Source organism: Peromyscus leucopus, chromosome 6 (assembly GCF_004664715.2).
Source record: "Peromyscus leucopus breed LL Stock chromosome 6, UCI_PerLeu_2.1, whole genome shotgun sequence".
NCBI lineage: Eukaryota > Metazoa > Chordata > Mammalia > Rodentia > Cricetidae > Peromyscus > Peromyscus leucopus.
In genome coordinates, this window is record NC_051068.1 from 125,160,920 (window position 1) to 125,179,296 (window position 18,377).

General features: G+C 45.9%; 1 protein-coding gene and 3 non-coding genes across 4 annotated transcripts; all 4 read right to left on the minus strand.

Annotated features, from left to right (window-relative positions):
- Positions 1 to 5,022: 5,022 nt before the first annotated feature.
- On the minus strand, positions 5,023 to 11,474 carry Rabggtb (Rab geranylgeranyltransferase subunit beta). Its single transcript, XM_028879180.2, has 9 exons — positions 11,400 to 11,474; positions 10,472 to 10,579; positions 9,289 to 9,486; positions 8,782 to 8,887; positions 8,090 to 8,142; positions 7,892 to 8,002; positions 7,276 to 7,401; positions 5,924 to 6,073; positions 5,023 to 5,433 (listed from the first exon to the last, which is right to left on the minus strand). Exons 1-9 carry the CDS (start codon positions 11,400 to 11,402, stop codon positions 5,293 to 5,295), a joined length of 996 nt encoding a protein of 331 aa, XP_028735013.1. The 5' UTR covers positions 11,403 to 11,474; the 3' UTR covers positions 5,023 to 5,292.
- Positions 9,107 to 9,178, minus strand: LOC114699860. The gene has a single exon (XR_003735601.1). It is a non-coding gene; the product is annotated as a small nucleolar RNA SNORD45 (small nucleolar RNA).
- LOC114699859 lies at positions 10,134 to 10,215 on the minus strand. The gene has a single exon (XR_003735600.1). It is a non-coding gene; the product is annotated as a small nucleolar RNA SNORD45 (small nucleolar RNA).
- Positions 10,666 to 10,745, minus strand: LOC114699858. Its single transcript, XR_003735599.1, has one exon. It is a non-coding gene; the product is annotated as a small nucleolar RNA SNORD45 (small nucleolar RNA).
- Positions 11,475 to 18,377: the final 6,903 nt, after the last annotated feature.

An 18,377-nucleotide genomic window follows, 5' to 3' on the forward strand; every position in this document is an offset into this window, starting at 1 on the left:
AGCTCACAACCATCTGTAATGAGATCTGGCTCCCTCTTCTGGCCTGAAGGGATACATGCAAGCAGAACACTGTCTACATAATAAATAAATCTTAAAAATAAATAAATAAATAAATAAATAAATAAATGATTTCAGGTGATGTAGCTGGGGGTGGAATGGGATAGGGGTGGGGGTGCATGTCTTTAATCCCAGCACTTGGGAGGCAGAGGCAGGCAGATCTCTGAGTTCCAGGACAGCCAGGGATACAGAATAAACCCTGTCTTAAAAAAACAACAACAACAAAAGAAGCCTCAAAACAGCAACAAAAACAAAATAAACTCTGTGAGTTTGAGGCAGGCCTGGTCTACATAGCCAGTTCCAGGACAGACAGGGTTATATACAGAGACCCTATCTCAAAGAAAATTTCTAAAGTTAGAGGCTAGTGGTACAGCTCAGGAGTTAAGAACACTTGTGTGCAGCCATGAGGACTTGACTTCAGATCCCAGCTGGTTACAATCCAACAGTCTAGGCACAAGGCTTGCCCTCCACCAGCCTAGCTGATGAAGTCGACTTCCAGGTTCAAGGAGAGTCTGCCTCAAAGGGATAAGATAGAAAGCAATGGAAGAGGGTTCCTGATGGCTCCATCTGATAGGAAACATACACACTCATAAAAAATATTCAAGATCATGCACCAGCCAGGTGTAGTGCTCATGTCTCTCATATCAGTGCTGAGGGACTGAGGAGGAGGATCACAACTTCAAGGGCCTGAACTGAGCTACATAGGGAGTTTGAGACCAGGCTCCTGGGCTACACACAGAGAACTCATACACATAAAAAGTAGATAACTCTATAAAGTAAAAATAAAGAAATGTCTGCAACTTCTTGGACATAAACTTTTATGTCTTCCAAGAATTTCTAAATGTCAAAGGGTGAACACATTGTCTCTCTACCAGTGTTCACTTTCTTTATTACCAACTATTTTGAACTTTTATTCATCTACTTTACTTAACTCTTGAAAATCTATAAATATGTCAAATAGTTTTCCTCTTTTTACACGGTCTTAATCTGCAGCCCAGGCTGGCCTCAAAATGCTCATGCCTTAGCCTCTTAAATAGAAAACAGAAAGATTACAGGCATGCCCCACCATATTCAGCTAAATCACTATCTTTTTTTAAAAAAAAAATGTTTTGGGGGCTGGGAAGAAGGCTCAGAGGATAAGGTGCAAGTGGGGGTACCAGAGTTCTGACTCCCAGGATACACACAAATGCCAGATGGCAATGTAACCCATCGTGATTCAAGTTCCTGGAGGACCAAGATGGGGTTCAAGGAGCAACCTGGCTAGCTAGACTGGCCATATTGATAAACTCTGGGATCAACTGAGAGACCCTGCCTCAGTGAGTAAGGTGGAAAGTAACAAAGAAAGACTCCTAATATCAACCTGGGCCTTTTATGCTCACACATATGCTCACACACAAAAGCCCCCACACATTTGAACATGCATGCACACACACACACACACACACACACACACACACACACACACACCACAGACACATCAAAATAAATAACCGTGTCTTGTGGCTCAGTTCTGTTCCAGATTCCCACTTCAGAATTGTCAGATAGTTTATCATCATGATTTATGGAATCATGTCTCTGTAATTCTTAAGCTTGTTTCTCTTAACCACTTTTAACCTAATATTAAACATAGAAGACTTCAACAAGTACTTCTTCACTCACAAAATCAGCCAACCAATCCTCTCTTTATCCTCCATACGAGTTGAACTCACCCTAGAGGACCTTTCACCCCTTTAAATGTATGCCTGTGCACCACAGACGCCAGAAGAGGACATCAGATCGTCCGGCATCAAAGTTACAGACAGATGTGAGCCCCTGTGCATGCTGGGAATTGAACACTGGACCTCTGAAAGAGCAACTAGTGCCCTTAACCGATGAGCCATCTCTCCAGCCCCAGAAGGACCAACTTTAACAGTTGAGCATCTGAATTAGATGAGATGTTCACTTTAACCTATTATCATCCCATTTTAGAACTTAACGACTAAAACCCGTCAGCCAAAGCTCGGCGCTCATTAGAAAACGTACGCACAATCTCCCATTCGCCATATACTTTAAGAAGTAGGGGACCAGCGAGATGACCGGACGGGTGGAGGCCTTCCCCACCAAGCCTGACTCCCAGGGCCCACTTGGTGGAGGTAGAGAGCTGTCTCCAGAATGTTGTCCTTTGACCTCCACCCCTGAGCCTTGCATGCCGACCCACTCACATACTCAGAGGGGCTTGGGGAAAAAAGGTGAAAAACATTTTTGAGGAAATTGAAGGTCAGGCATGGTGGTTCATGGTATAATACAGCACTCAAGAGGCTAAGGCAGGGGGATTGCTGAAGAACTTCGGGGCAGGTTTTTCTACCAGTGAATGTAAGTGAAGCCTGGGCCATCGAGAGCCTGCCTTGAGCAAACAAGAGGAGGCAGCGCTAAGCCACACTTCCTTTCAGCGTCTTACAGCCGCCGTGCTTTGTTTGGTCTGCAATTGTGAGACCAGCTCATTGTGGAGCCCAGGCTAGCCTGGGACCGTGATCGCCAGTGTTGAGGTCAAAGGCACGAAGCACCGGCCCCTGCACCCGTTAGCGAAGACTTGTAGTGACTGTCAAACTCCCCGGCCTGCCGTGGGAGCCTGGCCTGGCCGTGGCACCCGAGGCCCGGCCCGCCGTGGCACCCGAGGCCCTGGCCCGCCGTGCACCCCGGCCCCCGGCCGCCGTGGCACCCGAGCCCCCGCCCGCCGTGCACCGAGCCCCCGGCCCGCCGTGGCACCCGAGGCCCTGGCCCGCCGTGGCACCCGAGGCCCGGGCCCGCCGTGGCACCCGAGCCCCGGCCCGCCGTGGTACCCGAGGCCCGGCCCGCCGTGGCACCCCAGCCCCCGGCCCGCCGTGCACCCCGCCCCCGGCCCGCCGTGGTACCCGAGGCCCGGGCCGCCGTGGTACCCCAGCCCCCGCCCGCCGTGGTACCCCAGCCCCCGGCCCGCCGTGGCACTCGAAGCCCGGTCCGCCGTGGCACCCGGCCCCCGGTCCGCCGTGGCACCCCGGCCCCCGGCCCGCCGTGGCACCCCGGCCCCCGGCCCGCCGTGATACCCGAGGCCCGGCCCGCCGTGGTACCCGAGGCCCGGCCTGCCGAGATACCCCAGCCTCCGGCCTGCCGTGGCACCCCGGTCCCCGGCCCGCCGTGGCACCCGGGCCCCCGGCCCGCCGTGGTACCCCGACCCCGGCCCGCCGTGGCAGCCTTGCCTGGCGCGGGCCGCACGGGCTGCTGCTGCTGCTGCTGCTGCTGCTCCTGTCGGCCGCGGCGCCTTCCGTGCTGGGCCGGGACGCGGAGGCCGGGGCCGAGAGATGTCCGCGCGGGGTCCCGCGTGGGGAGCTCGAGGCTGAGGAGGCCGCCTGCCTCAGCATCCCTCAGGCCTCTGCGACGCGAGGATCTGCGCGGCGTCGAGCACCGCAAGGTCATGCGCCGAAAGGCGGGAGGACAGGCGCAGGCGCAGTGCGCTCGCGGCGCAGGCGTGGAGCCGCGTACATCGCACAGCGCAGGCGCGGCCCGGGCCGCCGTCCCCCTTGCCTAGCCTGTCTCAGCACGGGTCTCAGAAGCACGGGTCAGCACCCACAATTCAAGGCCCACCAGTGACCAACAACTTGGGGTGTCAATTGTCACAACAGCGCATTCTCTTATTACGAAATTTGTTTTTAATAATTTTCACACTAGCCAAGCACTTGGAGGGGACCTTGCTGGGGACTGAACCCAGGGTCTTGCATAATAAACGCATGCCTGATACATCCCCAATACACTTACCCCTGATTTCTAGCTCATCACCCCGTGCCCAGTACCCAGTGTCTAAGAATGACGGTGTATGGTACACATGGCACAGTGCCGACCAGACGAACACCCGTGACATCACACGGGCAGTTACAGCCAGCAGTTTCAGAGTAGGGGGAAAAGTTTCAACTACAGCTTTGCACTTAACCTCTGGAAAACTCTTTACAGTCCTTAAATATAGCAACTCCCAGGTGGCAGCACTGAGGATAAATGCTCTCCAGTTAACAGGACATATGCAGTGTAGTGGTTTGAGTTACGAAGCAAATCCCCCCCCCCCCCCCACATGTCGTCTTATATTCGAATTCTTAGGGAGCAGCACCACTTGAGTAGGTGTGGCCTTGGAGGAAGTGTCACTGGGTGTAGGCTTTGAGGTTTCAAATGCTCATGCCAATTTCTCCCTCTTGCAATCCAGATATTAGAACTCAGCTACTTCTCCAGCAACATCTGCCTGCAGGCCACCATGCTAATGGACTACACCTCTGAAAACCAGGCTTCACAATAGAGACATGCATGTAGAGTACACCAGGTGTGTAGCATCATGGACTGTGACTGAAATACTTAAGCAACCCTTCTTGGGACATTGGAAGACACCCGAACACTACCCTATCAGGTGTGCACATTTGACAGGCTACTTGCTGGGAATGCAGGTGGATCCCCAGAACTCTAGCACTTGGTTGGGGATGATGTGGAATTCTAGCACCAAGTGTGACTATCTCAGAAAGGGGAGGGGATTAGCTTGTTTCCTTTTGTGTGGAAAGGGGCAGAGGTTCAACCCAGAAGTAGATATATACTAAGTCCAAATTTATACCAACAGTTCACCCAATCTGTGACCAATCCACACTAATCAATTCAAAACCCAATTATGACAAATGTCCAGACAGGGGCTCATCAGACCCAAGAAACAATTCCACCTAAACCCAAGAAGCAAACCAATTCATTAAGAATGATGGGGGGGGGGGGGCAAAAAAAAAGACTTTTGGGGCTGTAGGTGACTCAGCTGCATGCCTACAAAGTGCAAACCAACAGCAGAGACTGAAGTTCCCTGAAAAATGTGCCCAAGGCCCACCCCTGCATCCTTCTCACCAGTTGTTTATGACTTACAGCCTTGGAAATAATCTCCACAAAGGGAATGTTTCAGTTCTAAAGAAACAGCTACATACACAACAGCCACTCAATTAATTTGTGCATCTTTTATTTAAATCTTGAGTTTTACTCTATCAGTTAACAAAATCATTTGCCATCACAATTGTTTCAGGTCAACAGGACATGGAGGTACCAATTAAATACTAGCTCTTTCATTTGCTGTTATGGAGATATCAGAAACATTCTAAATACATGTCTACTTTACAATACATATAATTATATATTATCATTAGCATGTGATATACAAAATATTAACAGTCACTCCAGGTTTGATAAACACTGCACCTGTCTCTGACTCTAACTCACTAGTTCAGGCTGGACATTCACCCTCTGAAGCACTTCTTCAGGCATGCAAAAGACAGGACTAACAGGTTTGATCTGTTCTTCTCCCAGGAGTGACAATCCAGCAATGCCAAATAAGGTATGAAAAGGATCCACCTGTGGAAGTGTATAAACAGTTAAGATATACAAACTCAATAACCGACCCACAGAATGAAGTTTATTCAATTTCTGTATACAGCTTTACAAGTTTCCTGAAAGACTCCAGTGCTTTTAACATGCAGGACCTCACAAACAGTATTTTTCTTTCTTTTTTTTAAGATTTATTTATTATGTATACAGTGTTCTGTCTGCATGTGTGCCTGCAGGCCAGAAGAGAGAGCCAGATCTCATTACAAATGAGATCTGGTAAACCACCATATGGGTGCTGGGAATTGAACTCAGGACCTCTGGAAAAGCAGCCACTGTTCTTAACCTCTGAGTCATCTCTCCAGCCCAACAAACAGTATTCCTATAAGTTCCAGTCTCAGACTCTCAAAGCAGCCTTTGGACTATTACTTATGAAGAACTATTTCTACAGCCCAAACAAAGGCCCAGAAGCATAGATCAACCAACAGTGAAAAACTGCAAATCACAGAACTGTACTTGCCATATCTCCTGGCCTGTCCGCAAAGCCTCCTGTCTCTTCATCTTGACATGCTAAGATGAAGCTGCGCAGCTTTTCTCTGTCAATCCAGTGAAGCCTCCCAATTATCTTTAGGGAGGCCAAAACCCACCAGGAATAGCACACGTCCGGTAACTAGAAGTGGGGGAAACCAGTCAGACTGTTGGCACTATTATTTACCGCTCTACTTCCTTAGAAATTATTTTATGTCTAACCCCATGCTCCAACAGTAGGAAGTGAACAGGGGTCAGGAATGGTGGACAGAACTAAGGAGCCTGAGGCAGCAAAACCGTTACATTGTAGCCTCACTCCAGGCATGTACAAGACGGTAACAATGAAAACCCAGAAATGATCAACAGGCAAGTTGAGACTACTTCCCACATATTGACACTCACACTTCAGGACTGGGTGGCAAACATACATTGATTTAACTTAAATATTCTACTCAGTTTTCAGCTGAGGCCATTAGTATAGATTCATGAAACCACGAGACAAGATTTTCTAGGCAGACCACTTTCAACTAGTGCTGTCCAGGTAGACACACATCCGCTAAGAATTGTCCCTGCAGATCGTTCAGCCTGCATTTTACTGAGCTCCAAGAATGACTAATAGGCACGTTAAGTTTCTGTCTCAGCCAAAGCTCAATTACTAGCATAAACTGAGGCCTTGCTTAGATATTACCTGCGGGCACACCTCCCTGCCCATCACTCACACAAGCACATGAAACTAGCACATACAGCTTCTCTGCCCCTCACACATAGCAAACTCCACTTGCTACCGGTTAACTAACTATGGAGTCAGTCCTGTCAATAAATGCAAATGCCCGTTTACTTTCACTGGAAGTATTTCTTAATTTCCATAAGCAAACAAATTACATGGCTACAAGATGAAATGCTCTGAAAAACTAATTATGGTTTACTCTCAGAAGATTTCAGTGTCTGCAACAGCTTTGGGATGGGATAGCTGACACTTCATTCAGGTTAACTTTTTTTTGCTGTGCCTGTATGCTAACTTAATAGCCTACTTACTCTGTGGCTACCATGTTACCTGAGCAGCCGAGATTCAATGTTCAGTGTTCACTATGGCCCTTAGCACTTTTATTGACAGGGTCTTTCTATGTAGCCCCAGCTATCCTGGATCTCCCAAAGTAGACCAGACTGGCTTCATTCAAACTCAAATATCTCATGTCTGTGCCTCCCAGGGTCAATGAGAGCCCCAAGTTCTATTTTCACTATGACCTCTCACTCTCCCCTTAAGGAGTACTGAAACTACAAAAAAGAAAAGCTCAGTTTTAAGTACACAGCACCACCCACTCAAGGAGCCACTACAGACAATACCTTCTCAGGTCTTCCATTGAGTCCACCTGAGGGCAACTGTCGTTCACAAAGCCACCAACCAAGTAAGTCCGAGTTCACTTGATGCAACTGACTAGTTATGGCCAGGAATCCTGTGCAACAATAGATCTAAAATTACAGACATAAAGTACACAGGTATAATTTTATAGTAAATTACAAACACTACCAAAATTATTCAAACTCCATCCATCTTGTATCAGGTTACATTAGGATTCAATGTCACAGTGAAATATTATGCTTGGAATTTCTTTATGGCCAAATAATTTACAACTTCTACAATGTTCTCAGGACAAAAAATATGTCCTAACTTAGACACATTGGGTCAGGTTAGAATGTTTTCATTGTTATAATTTAAGTCACATGTGGAGGTTCATGTCTGCCATCCCAACAGCCTGTAACTGACAATTAAAGTACCAAATGTAGACAGCCCATATAGATAGGAGGGCATTACTTATAAGGACTGAAGCTGTGTACACAGCACACACCCCCAAACCACTTTCCTTATGTAACAAGGCACGGCCATTTACAACAATTACTATAAAATATCATTTGTCTTTTAATATTGGTTATCTCCTCTAAATTTTAATAGCAAACTTACCTGCCCGGCGTGAGATTCAGAGCCCGGTCTGCACCCAAATCCACCATCAAAGTTCATGCAGGACAAGACAAATTCAATTGCCTTTTCCACATTAATAGCATCAAGCTTGCCCTACAAAAAGAAGTAAAACCCATTACAAACGCCCAGAGCACTCACAAATGCTTCATCAGGCCCCTCAACACAACACTTAAAGCTTACCAAGAGAGCCAAAGTTGCCACTGCACAAAATGAGAATCTGGTATCAATTTCCCCTAAAAGACAAAAAGAGCCAAGGCAGTCACGTAAAAGCTACAAGTTTCTGAAGAACAAACCGAGCGAGAACCATGCCGATTCAATTCCCCAAAGCCCAGGCTAGCTTATGTTTACCCCTAAAAGCTAAGGAAACCAGCTAGAAAAATAGAAAGCAACAGCCCTTCTAAGTAGCTTAGAGATGCCCAAAAGGGAAGGAACCTACAAAACGGGAGGACTATTATATGCCAATGAACTCGTTACCAGTATGTTAAAAGGTTCACATCCCACAAAGCAGCTGGTCTCAGGCCTGCATTTTGTTCCACCCCAAAACAAATCATCTACATTAATCAAATGAATTTTTTCTATGTCCCAACTCAGATATTTACTAATTTCATAAACTTTTAAAGACGTCCTCTTTTCAGGGAGTTCAGCCCTTCAAAGCTACCAAATATTGGGGATAAAACTTGAACCTACCTTATCTTTTAGAGTGTGGTGTGCTGACAAACCAGCACGGCATGCTGGGACTTCCAGCAGGCCATTTACTCCAGTTAGACCAACTGCTTAGTGGGACCTGAAAAGATGAACAACTTGAAATCTTATGATTACTACCAAGACAAAGATGTTCTGAGTATGGAGTAGCTGACGAAAACCAGTCTTACCCCACACATCTCCAGCAAATGAACCATCTTCTTTCTGTAGACTCTGAACATATGCCACAACTTTATCTACGTCGATAACATTAATGCTGTCATACAAAGTAAGAATCTGAAAGACAAGTGAGTATCACAGATTTGTTCTATAAGTCACCAATTAAGCCCCTCCACGTTTACTATAAACTGCTCAAATGCACAGGCATTTAACCCGTAACCACAATGTCTTACTACATAAACCATTGATAATCTGAGAAACTCAAGCTCTGGCTCTTCACTAAAAACAAATTTCAACTGGAGTCAGTTCCAGTTCCATACAGTGAAATTACCCTCCAAGGTCTCAGTATCACTTGAGAATTTGCATCATGTTAGCATTCAGCTAATACATGCCATGACATCACTGACCTTGTAGGAAGGACTTCACACAAAAGGACAGAAGTAACTTTGACAGGAGATACAGATTTCTGCCTCCCCGTAAATTATAATCCCCAAACCCTACGGAAACACAGCATCTACCTGGACAGCACTCAGAGTGTAGAGAAGGTGCGGATCGTGTCCAATGCTAGCACTTATCCCCCCACACTCGTGCTGGCACGACTTGATAAACACCAGGACTTCTTCTCTGTTCATCCGATCAAGCTGTCCCATGAGATCCATCACCGTCAGGCCCCAATAGATGCCGCTCATTCTCAAGTACTCGGACATACAGTATTCCTAGGGATAGAAGTTTCCGAAATTGGTCAATCTGAACTCCTAAAGAGTCCATTTCACATATAATCCACCCAATTTTAGGACAATTGGGACCACCTTTAAATGAGGCTTTAGTCTCCCAAGTGCCAACAGCAGGTGATTTAATCAAAAGCCAGCAGCATTCCTACTCTTGTTTACTAGTGTTTGTAACTGGTTAACCCTGCTGAAGATGGAGACCTCCATGGATCCCAGAACCTCTCGTTGCAGCTATAAAGCATTATTTTACAAGCATTCAGGCAAGGACCTCAGTGCCATCTGGCAAGCCAAGCCCAGAGTTTAAAAGGGTAGGTAGACAGGTGACGAGGATCCACAGGACATTTAGGCCTGTAACCCCCTAATGAGTGCCTAACCAAAGTTATGGAAATTGCCAAGTATCAAGTGTGTACTAACACCACATGTTCTCTAAGACCCAGACATTCAGCTGCTGTATAGAAAATATTTTCACACAAGGGATTCCTCTTTGGAGAGGGTCGCTCCACCTAGCACAGGCTTTTCTCCAACTCAGTGATCCTGCTCGGCCCCTTGATGCTGAGATCACAGGGGCGTGGTAACTTTTCCTGCCAGTATTTCCCCAGGTACACTACCATATTAAGTTTAGGCAAAACCTTTTCAAGGTCTCAGCGTAATTCTAGAGCTATGGTGTTATTACACATCAGCATAATTCAGATAATACATGCCAAAACATCATTGACCTTAAAGGTTTATACCTCAGCCAGAAAGGCACACACCCCTCCTGCCTGCAAATCCTAGCCTACTCCAGAAATGCCTCTATGCACCGGTGTCGTGGATGCCACCAAGTATCAACCTCCAGCATGCAAGGCACACCTAGCATATGGGACTTCCAAGGGGAACATGTCAGCCCTCTGCCATTAGACAGTGCTTAAAGAACAGGCCAAACACTACGGCAGCTGTTCGTCTTGGAAACTTTCCAGCAGAAAATCATACGCACATAGTCATCTTTCTTTGCGCCATAGGAGGCGATATAATCGGCATGTCTGTCCAGTAACAGGGTGTCGGGTGCATCTGCCTTGATGGCAACATCCTTCTGCGGTGTGCCCTTGCGGTGAAAAAGCAGAGATTTCACGGTTACTTACACGGTCTGAAAACGTGACATCCCCGACCAAGTATGTGACCGGCATCTTTCAAGTCTCAGAGTAATTCTAGAGCTAAAGTGGTTAATAATCAGCTTTAGATTCAGAATACATGCCAGCTCATCACTGACCTGAAATGGCCGTCACTTTCAAGTATCCCTAGGAAGCGCAACGCAGACGCTTGAGTTTCAGAGCACCTCCTGCAGTCCCCAAATGCTTGCTATCAGCTCCAAGTACCAAACCAATTCATCAGTCTCTGCTATGAAGCCCTGCTTGATCTGAACTCCCTATGTAGACCAGGCTGGCCTCGAAATCAAGAGATCCGCCTGCTTCTGCCTTCGGTGTGGGCCAAGGCTGGCTCTCTTCCATCCCAGTTAAAATGTGTAACTTTGAAACAATATCTCTAACCATTTTCAAGAATCTGTATGTTCCAAATTGTTATTTACAAAAAAAAAAAAAAAATTCACAATTACATGTAACCGGGGGAAAAAACAGGCACGCCTAAGTCCCTGCTGCAGAGAAAGAAATCAGGCCGCCCAGTCGGGAGAGGCTCGCCCAGGGGACAAGCGGATAAAACGAGCGGCCTCGAGAGCTGCGGAAAACGCTGAGCAACCGCTCGAGAAACCAAGTCCGGCTCCAGGAGCCCGAGGCAGGGGCGTTGCTGGGAGCTCTAGGCCTGCAGGAGTCTCAAGCATCGGCCTCGCAGGCCGGCCCGCCCGCCTCCCCGTGCTAAGCGAGCCCGCCCGGGCGCCCCGGCCCCGCGCTCAGCCGCGACCCCGCTCTCACCATGTCCGGCCGCCGAAAGACAGAAGCGCGCGCGAGCACCGGGAGTCAGGGCCCGCGCGCCTGCGCACTCGCGTCCGCCCGCCCGCCCACGCCCGTCACGCTCAGACCGAAGGACCCCGCGGCCACCATTTAGCCGGTCACACTCCTGCCTGAAGGACTCCGCGGTCACGATGTAGCAGGCCACGCTTCTGCCCGAAGGACCCCGTGGCTAGAATTGTCGCTCAACTTGCCAAGTGCTTTCCTAGCGTCCTCGGATCCCTGGGCTGGGTTTCAGCCGCTGTGTAAACTGAGATTGGTGGTGCAGACCTGTAATCCTAGCACTTGGGAAGTGGAGGCAGGAGGATCAATAGTTCAAATGCTCAGCTGTGTAGGCATTTGGAGGCCAACCTGGGCTAAATTCCCTGAAAAAAAAAAAAAAAAGATAAATTATAGTACATCTGTTACCCAGTTATTCAAAAAACAAACAAACAAAAAAAAGCGCCACATATATTGTTAAGGAAAGATGCTTAAAAGATACTTTGTAAAAATGCATGCTTAGCACGGGCTAGCCCTTGGGTTTGATTCCAAAACTACAAAAATAAGGCTTACTATAACTCTGTACTGATAAATTAATATGGTTTAACCTTTTCGTTTTAACCTCTTCTTCCTTTTTAAGGTCCTGGGAATTGAACTCACAGCTTTGAAAAAGCTAGCATGTGATCTGCCACTGATCCATCTCCCCAGCCCAGTTTGCACCTTCAAAGAATACAATATGCTCCCTCAAAGAACTGTAGAGCAACGATATTATAAGTTCATCTATCCCTCCAAAGCTGAGATGTCAGATACAGCCAAGTGAGGAATTGAATGTGGCCAATCTAAACTGGAAAATGCTGTAATTGTAAAATACAAATTGTGTGACATGCTGCTCATTTTAAAGTGTGTTGACTGCCTTCTAAATATCTATATTCTACCCATATACAAAAGCTACTCCAAGCCTTAATCAGATAAGCCTTTCTGTACAATGAACAATGATGAATGTTGGGGCAGGCACCCAAATAGCTTTCGTTACAGAGACTCTTGACTACCCAAAGTTATCAGGAGAATATGATGGCTGAGGACTGAGCTCTAACCAAGACATTTATACCCCTCTAAACACCATAGAAGAGGGGAGCAGAAAGAATGTAAGAGAAGTTAGGAAGAAGGCCGAGATGCCATCTTCTGGGCCTGACAGCCCTGCAGTCTTGAACTCAGAGCAGCTGTGTTTGTCTGCACTGGGCTTGCACACAGCTGGCCCTGTCGACAGTCAGAGATGGGAGGGACTCAGGGCCCTGCCCCTGCCTGCTGGCCTATTGGGTACAGACACACAGTGGGGAGAGGGACTCTTGTCAGTTGTGTACACACTGGTAAGCCCACCAGGCATCAGCGGATTGCTCCAAACCCATGGTCACACAACTCTGTGGGCCACAAAAAAGACATGAATGTGAGAACCGGGTTGTAAGGAGGAGGGGGAGGCTGATGTGTGGGGGAGGGAAGTAGGAAAAGACAGAGAGTGAGCATAGTCAGAACAAATTACATACATGTATGAAATGGTCAAAGAACAGCAAAGAAGCATTGCTGGCTAAGAAAATATTTGGGATATATTGAGTTAAAATATATTTTCAAATTAATTTTATCTATTTTCACTTTTTAAAATGTGACTTAGAAAATTTAAAACAATCTATAGGGTTCGCATTATATTGTTATTGTTTAATGGATGTCTACTTTGTTAGGCCCAGAGACACACCTGCCACTTTGTAAATGATAAAAGCTTCTTGAGCTTGACATGGTCGAAAATGCCTATAATCCCACCACGTGGAAAGCTGAGACAGGAGGATCACAAATTCAATGCTAGCCTGGGCTGCTTGGTCAGTTTGAAGTCAGCTTGGGCTACATAGTGTGGTTCCACCCCAAAATTTTGTTAATTTTTGTTATTAACAATATTTTTTAAAGATTTATTTTTATTTGGGAATGGAGAGATGGCTCAGAGGTTAAGAGCACTGGCTGCTCTTCCAGAGGTCCTGAGTTCAATTCCCAATTACCACAGGGTGGCTCACAATGATCCATAATGAGATCTGGTGCCCCCTTCTGGCATGCAGGCATACATGCAGACAAAACACTATATACATAATAAATAAATCTTTAAAAAAAGATTTATTTTTATTTAGTATTGAGTTTGCCCACACGTATGTGTGTGCCTGGTGCCTGAAAAGGGCAGAAGAGCACGTAGGGTCCCCAAGATCTGGAATTACACACAGTTGTGAGCTGCCATGTGGTTGCAAGGAACTGGACCCAGCTCCGCTGGTGCTCTTGACCACTGAACCACCTCTCCAGGCCCCGGTAATAACAGTTTTGATCAACGTTCATGGTGTGAACTGCTGGAACTATAAACATAGCTCACTAGCATCTAGTATACAGGCTGTCCCTAGCCAGCCTGGACATGTGACTGTGTCATGGAACAGCATTCCTATGGGGCAAGAACACCTCATTTCAGCTGTAAGACACAGTTGAGCTGCAAAGATGAGAAATGTAAAGAGTAGCCAGCATCTATTATTTATCCAGGCTTTCTGGGATGTTACTATGGAAAAGTGTGTTTTTCCAAATCAGTGAAATACAACAAATATAGAAAGATTCTTGAAGCGGTACGTTGAAAATTCTGCTCTCGGGGCTGGGGTAGATAGCTCAGGAGAAGAACACTTGCTTGGCCTGTGTGACTATGAGAGCCACGGTAGCAATAGTCCATGGAAATATACTTGACAACTAGAGTTCAGAAGGCCAACCTATCAGAACTCAGGGTTCCATTAGAGGAAACCGTCATGCAAGGCATTATGGAATTACTGCCTTTTGAATGAACTGGCTGTCTCTTGTAAACTTCTTATGCAATAACAGCTATGAGTCTCCCCATTTACCATGCATCTTCATGTTATGAGTACATGTACTCTCACAATTGCATCTCAATCTTATGGGCACACATAATTGTGAATAGTCTATAAGATGGTTTCTTATTTAACTGAACAATTTTTGTGAATAGAAACACACTAAAATATGCTTCATACTAGATCTACTGTTCCATGTGGACTGTAGACACTTAGAGGTCTTACTCTCCATCCTTAGCCACGGACAAGGTAAATACTGGCCAGACAAAGTGTCTTCGTAGAACTTTCATAGAGTGGAATTGCAGGTGCCTGGCTTTGTTAAATCAAAACTCTTCAGAAGAATTATAGTGAACCAGAAGTGATAGTGCATGTGTCTGGCCTTGGTATATCTCAGTCCTTCAAGAAATCAATAGCAACTATTGCCCTAAGCTTCCTCCACCAGCACCTCCCCCACTCTGATTCAAATAACAATTAATACTTTGTACTTATTTCTACACCTGTTTTTTTCTGATTTTGAGATTTTTTTTTCTTTTTTTGTATTTTTTTCCTTTTATTTTATTTTACAATACCATTCAGTTCTACATATCAGCCACAGGTTCCCCTGTTCTCCCCAACCCACTCCCTCACCTTACCTCCAGTCCACTCCCCATTCCCACCTCCTCCAGGGCAAAGCCTCCCCTGAGGACTGAGATCAACCTGGTAGACTCAGTCCAGGGAGGTCCAGTCCCTTCCTCCCAGACTGAGCCAAGTGTCCCTGCATAAGCTCCAGGTTTCAAACAGCCAACTCATGCAATGAGCACAGGACTCAGTCCCACTGCCTAGTTGCCACCCAAACAGATCAAGCCAATCAACTGTCTCACCTATTCAGAGGTCTACACCTGTTTTTAATGTAAGATTTTCAGCTCAGTAGACTCATTATGTATAGGTCCTGAGATTCAGGTGACTAACAGAAAAAGGCTGTTAATTGACTAACTATGTCTGGATATTATTAATCACATAAAATAGTACACATATTCTTTGCCTTTTCCTTAAATCTCTCATTGGTTTAATTTCTTTCCTTGTAACCTTTGCAGCTATCCCTTTAAGAGATAGTCAGAACTTTTTACTACCTACAGCTGTGGTCAATCACCAATTAAGCTGACCAAGTCTTTGCCAAGTGTAACTCTTATCAGAATACTTGTCCCTGAGAGTTTACTTTGTAGTTTTTACTAACAAGTTGTTAATGAATGGACACACACACACACACACACACACACACACAGAGGAAGATGGGAAGAACTAGATAGTTACGAGAGAACACCAGAAGAGAGTTGATTGAGAAGAACAAAGATGAGGACAGAGATGTAAAGAACTAGATAGATATGAGAGAACAGCAGAAGGGACTGAGAGCAGGAGGGACTGAGAGGAGCTAAGTATGAGAACAGAAAAGAAACTGTGGAGATAGAATTGACTGAGAAGAATAAAGTGAATGGACTAAAGAACTCAGTGAGCTTGGATTCATTTGATATCCCTCAGATTAGGATCCTCAGCTGGTTGGTAGACTCTTCCATGGACTCCGGGAGAAAACAATAGAGGCTGGACCTTTTATTGTTTTCAGTATGTGAGACCCTGGGTACAATTCCCAGCACTTAAAGGAAAAAGGCACTGGCTAGATATTTCACAGTTTCTGATTTCTTTACCCTGTCGTTTTTCATTCATTTTCAATGGAGGGAAATTGTGTAGGCTAATCTAGTTTGTCAGTTTTATTGGATCAGAAATCAACTAAGAGAGAGTCCTGGTCATGCCTGGGAGAGGTTTTCTTACTTATTGAAAGTGGAAAGGCCCACACTAAGTGTGGGAGGTACCTTCCAGGGGTAACCCAGCTGCAGGGGACTACGGAGAGAGCCTTGCTTTTCACTCCACTGCCTTCTCATCTGACTGTCGGGTTTATGTTGCAGCCACTGCTTCGCTGCCACAGTCCTTCACTGACAGCAGAACCCAGTTCTTCAAGCCTCTAACATAGAGTGAAGACTGCCAGCACCACGTTGTGATTTCTTCACACTGAAGGAGCCAGTGTTGGACTACCAGATGATATCCTGAAAATCAATCTATTAAATACTTTTACTGTCTATCTATTCTACATGTTCAGTTCCTCTAAAGAACCCTCATTAATATAAAAATATTTTTGTGTATGTGTTTATACATATGTACATTGTATGTGGATGTATGCATGTGTGAAGGCCAAGGATCAATGTTGGGTGTCTTCTTCAATCTCTCCACCTTATTTTTTGTGACACAGTCTCTCACTAAACCTAGACCTCACAGATTTGGCTAGACTGGATGTCAACAAGCCCAGGGACATACCCTGTTCTCCCTCCCCAGCTCTGGGATTACAGGCACACACAGCCAAACCTTATGTTTCCATGGGAACGAAGGATTCACTTGGGTCCTCAAGGCTATGCAGCAAGTGCTTTATAAACTGAGCCATCTCCCCAGCCCATGAACTCCTTCCCCAGCATTTATTTGTCTTGTGCTGTGTATGGGCACACGTGCAGTGGGCACACATGCACGCCATAGTGCACTTGCAGAGGTCAGAGAACAAGTTGAATGAGTCTCTTCTCTCCTAACGCTTGGGATCCAGGTACTGAACTCCGGATGCAGGCATGGTGACAAGTGCGGTACCCATGGATCCATCTCACCAGCCTGTGAGTGGAATCTGATCTAGTGCAGGACTCCATGCTTCAGTAGAACCAGAAATGACAAGAGCTCTCCAGGTCAGATGCAGTTGTAAAAGTAGAATTCTAACTCCATTAATAATTTTTTTTCTCAAGACAGGGTTTCTCTGTGTAGCCTTGGCTGGGAACTTACTCTGTAGACCAACCAGGCTGGCCTCAAACTCACAGAGATCCACCCACCTTTGTGTCCCAAGTGCTGAGATTAAAGACATGGGCCACCACCACCACCTGGCTTCCATTAATACTTTCAAAGATGAATTTAAGAATAGAAAGATATTTTAAAAGTTTAGTTCTGTCCCAGTGCTTGGAAGGTATGGGTAGGAAGATGGGGTTCAGGGTTATCCTGGACTGCACAGCAGATTGGAGGTAATGTCCTAAATGAGACATTGCCTCAAAAAATGAAAATAAAAGTCTGTCCTTTATGAGTAATGAAAAAGACTTTGGAAATTAGCCGGCTTATTTAGAGTATTTTATTTTTAGATTTTATTCATCTTTTTCTTTATGTGTATCAGTGTTTGCCTGAATGTATGTCTGTGCCCACAGAGACCAGAAGAGGATGTTGGTTCCCCTGGGACTGGAGTCATAAACAACTGTGAACCACCATGTTGGTGCTAGGAATTAGGAATTAAACCCAGGTTCTCTGGAAGAGCAGCCAGTGCTCTTAACTGCTGAGTTATCTCGCCTACAAATAATTTTTGACTTACTCATTTTGTGGTTATATGTATCATGTTTTTGAAAATGATATCTGATCAGTCTGGGAGGGCATGTACTTTGCTACCCTAGACAGACTCACCATCAAGGGCACTGCTGCAGATCAGTACCGAGAGGCCTACCTAGGCCAACTGTTGTCCTTTCCTGGCTTTCTGGAAGAGCTTCAAAAGGCAAGGACCCTTCCCCTCACCACTGTTCAGGCTCAGACGAGGCCCATACATTAGGAGCAGCAATGATTAGGACTGTGTTTATGGTCCATTCGATAATCAGTTACAGAAATCAGTTCTCTGTTAGGTATGAGATGCCTAATAGACTTGATTAGTTTGTATTTGTGTATCTGTGAGTCCTGATAAATCAAGAATGTTATGTACACCAAGAAAAATAGCCCCACAGGAGTTGAAATCCTAGAAGCTGACTTTTACCTGAAACAGGTTGTAGATCTGAACTCATGTGCCTTGACCTCCCAATGCACACGGATGAAGTGTTTCCCCACTTTAGAACAGATTAATGGACTTTACTAGTCTATCTCACAATGGGGACCTCTGTTCTGGCTGACCTGTAGAGGGAAATAAGCAGGTCTGTTAAAGAAAGTCCCCGAACTTGCAGAATTGTAAACACTAACTTCTAAGCCAGATGTGCCGTGCCTGCATGTTGTCCTAGGA

Coding starts and splice junctions, on each gene's coding strand:
- Rabggtb (XM_028879180.2), bottom strand. Junction 7,402..7,891: donor CTGAATCTCACGCCGGGCAG/GTAAGTTTGCTA, acceptor CTGTAATTTTAG/ATCTATTGTTGCACAGGATT. Junction 6,074..7,275: donor TCAATGGAAGACCTGAGAAG/GTATTGTCTGTA, acceptor CCCCACTTCTAG/TTACCGGACGTGTGCTATTC.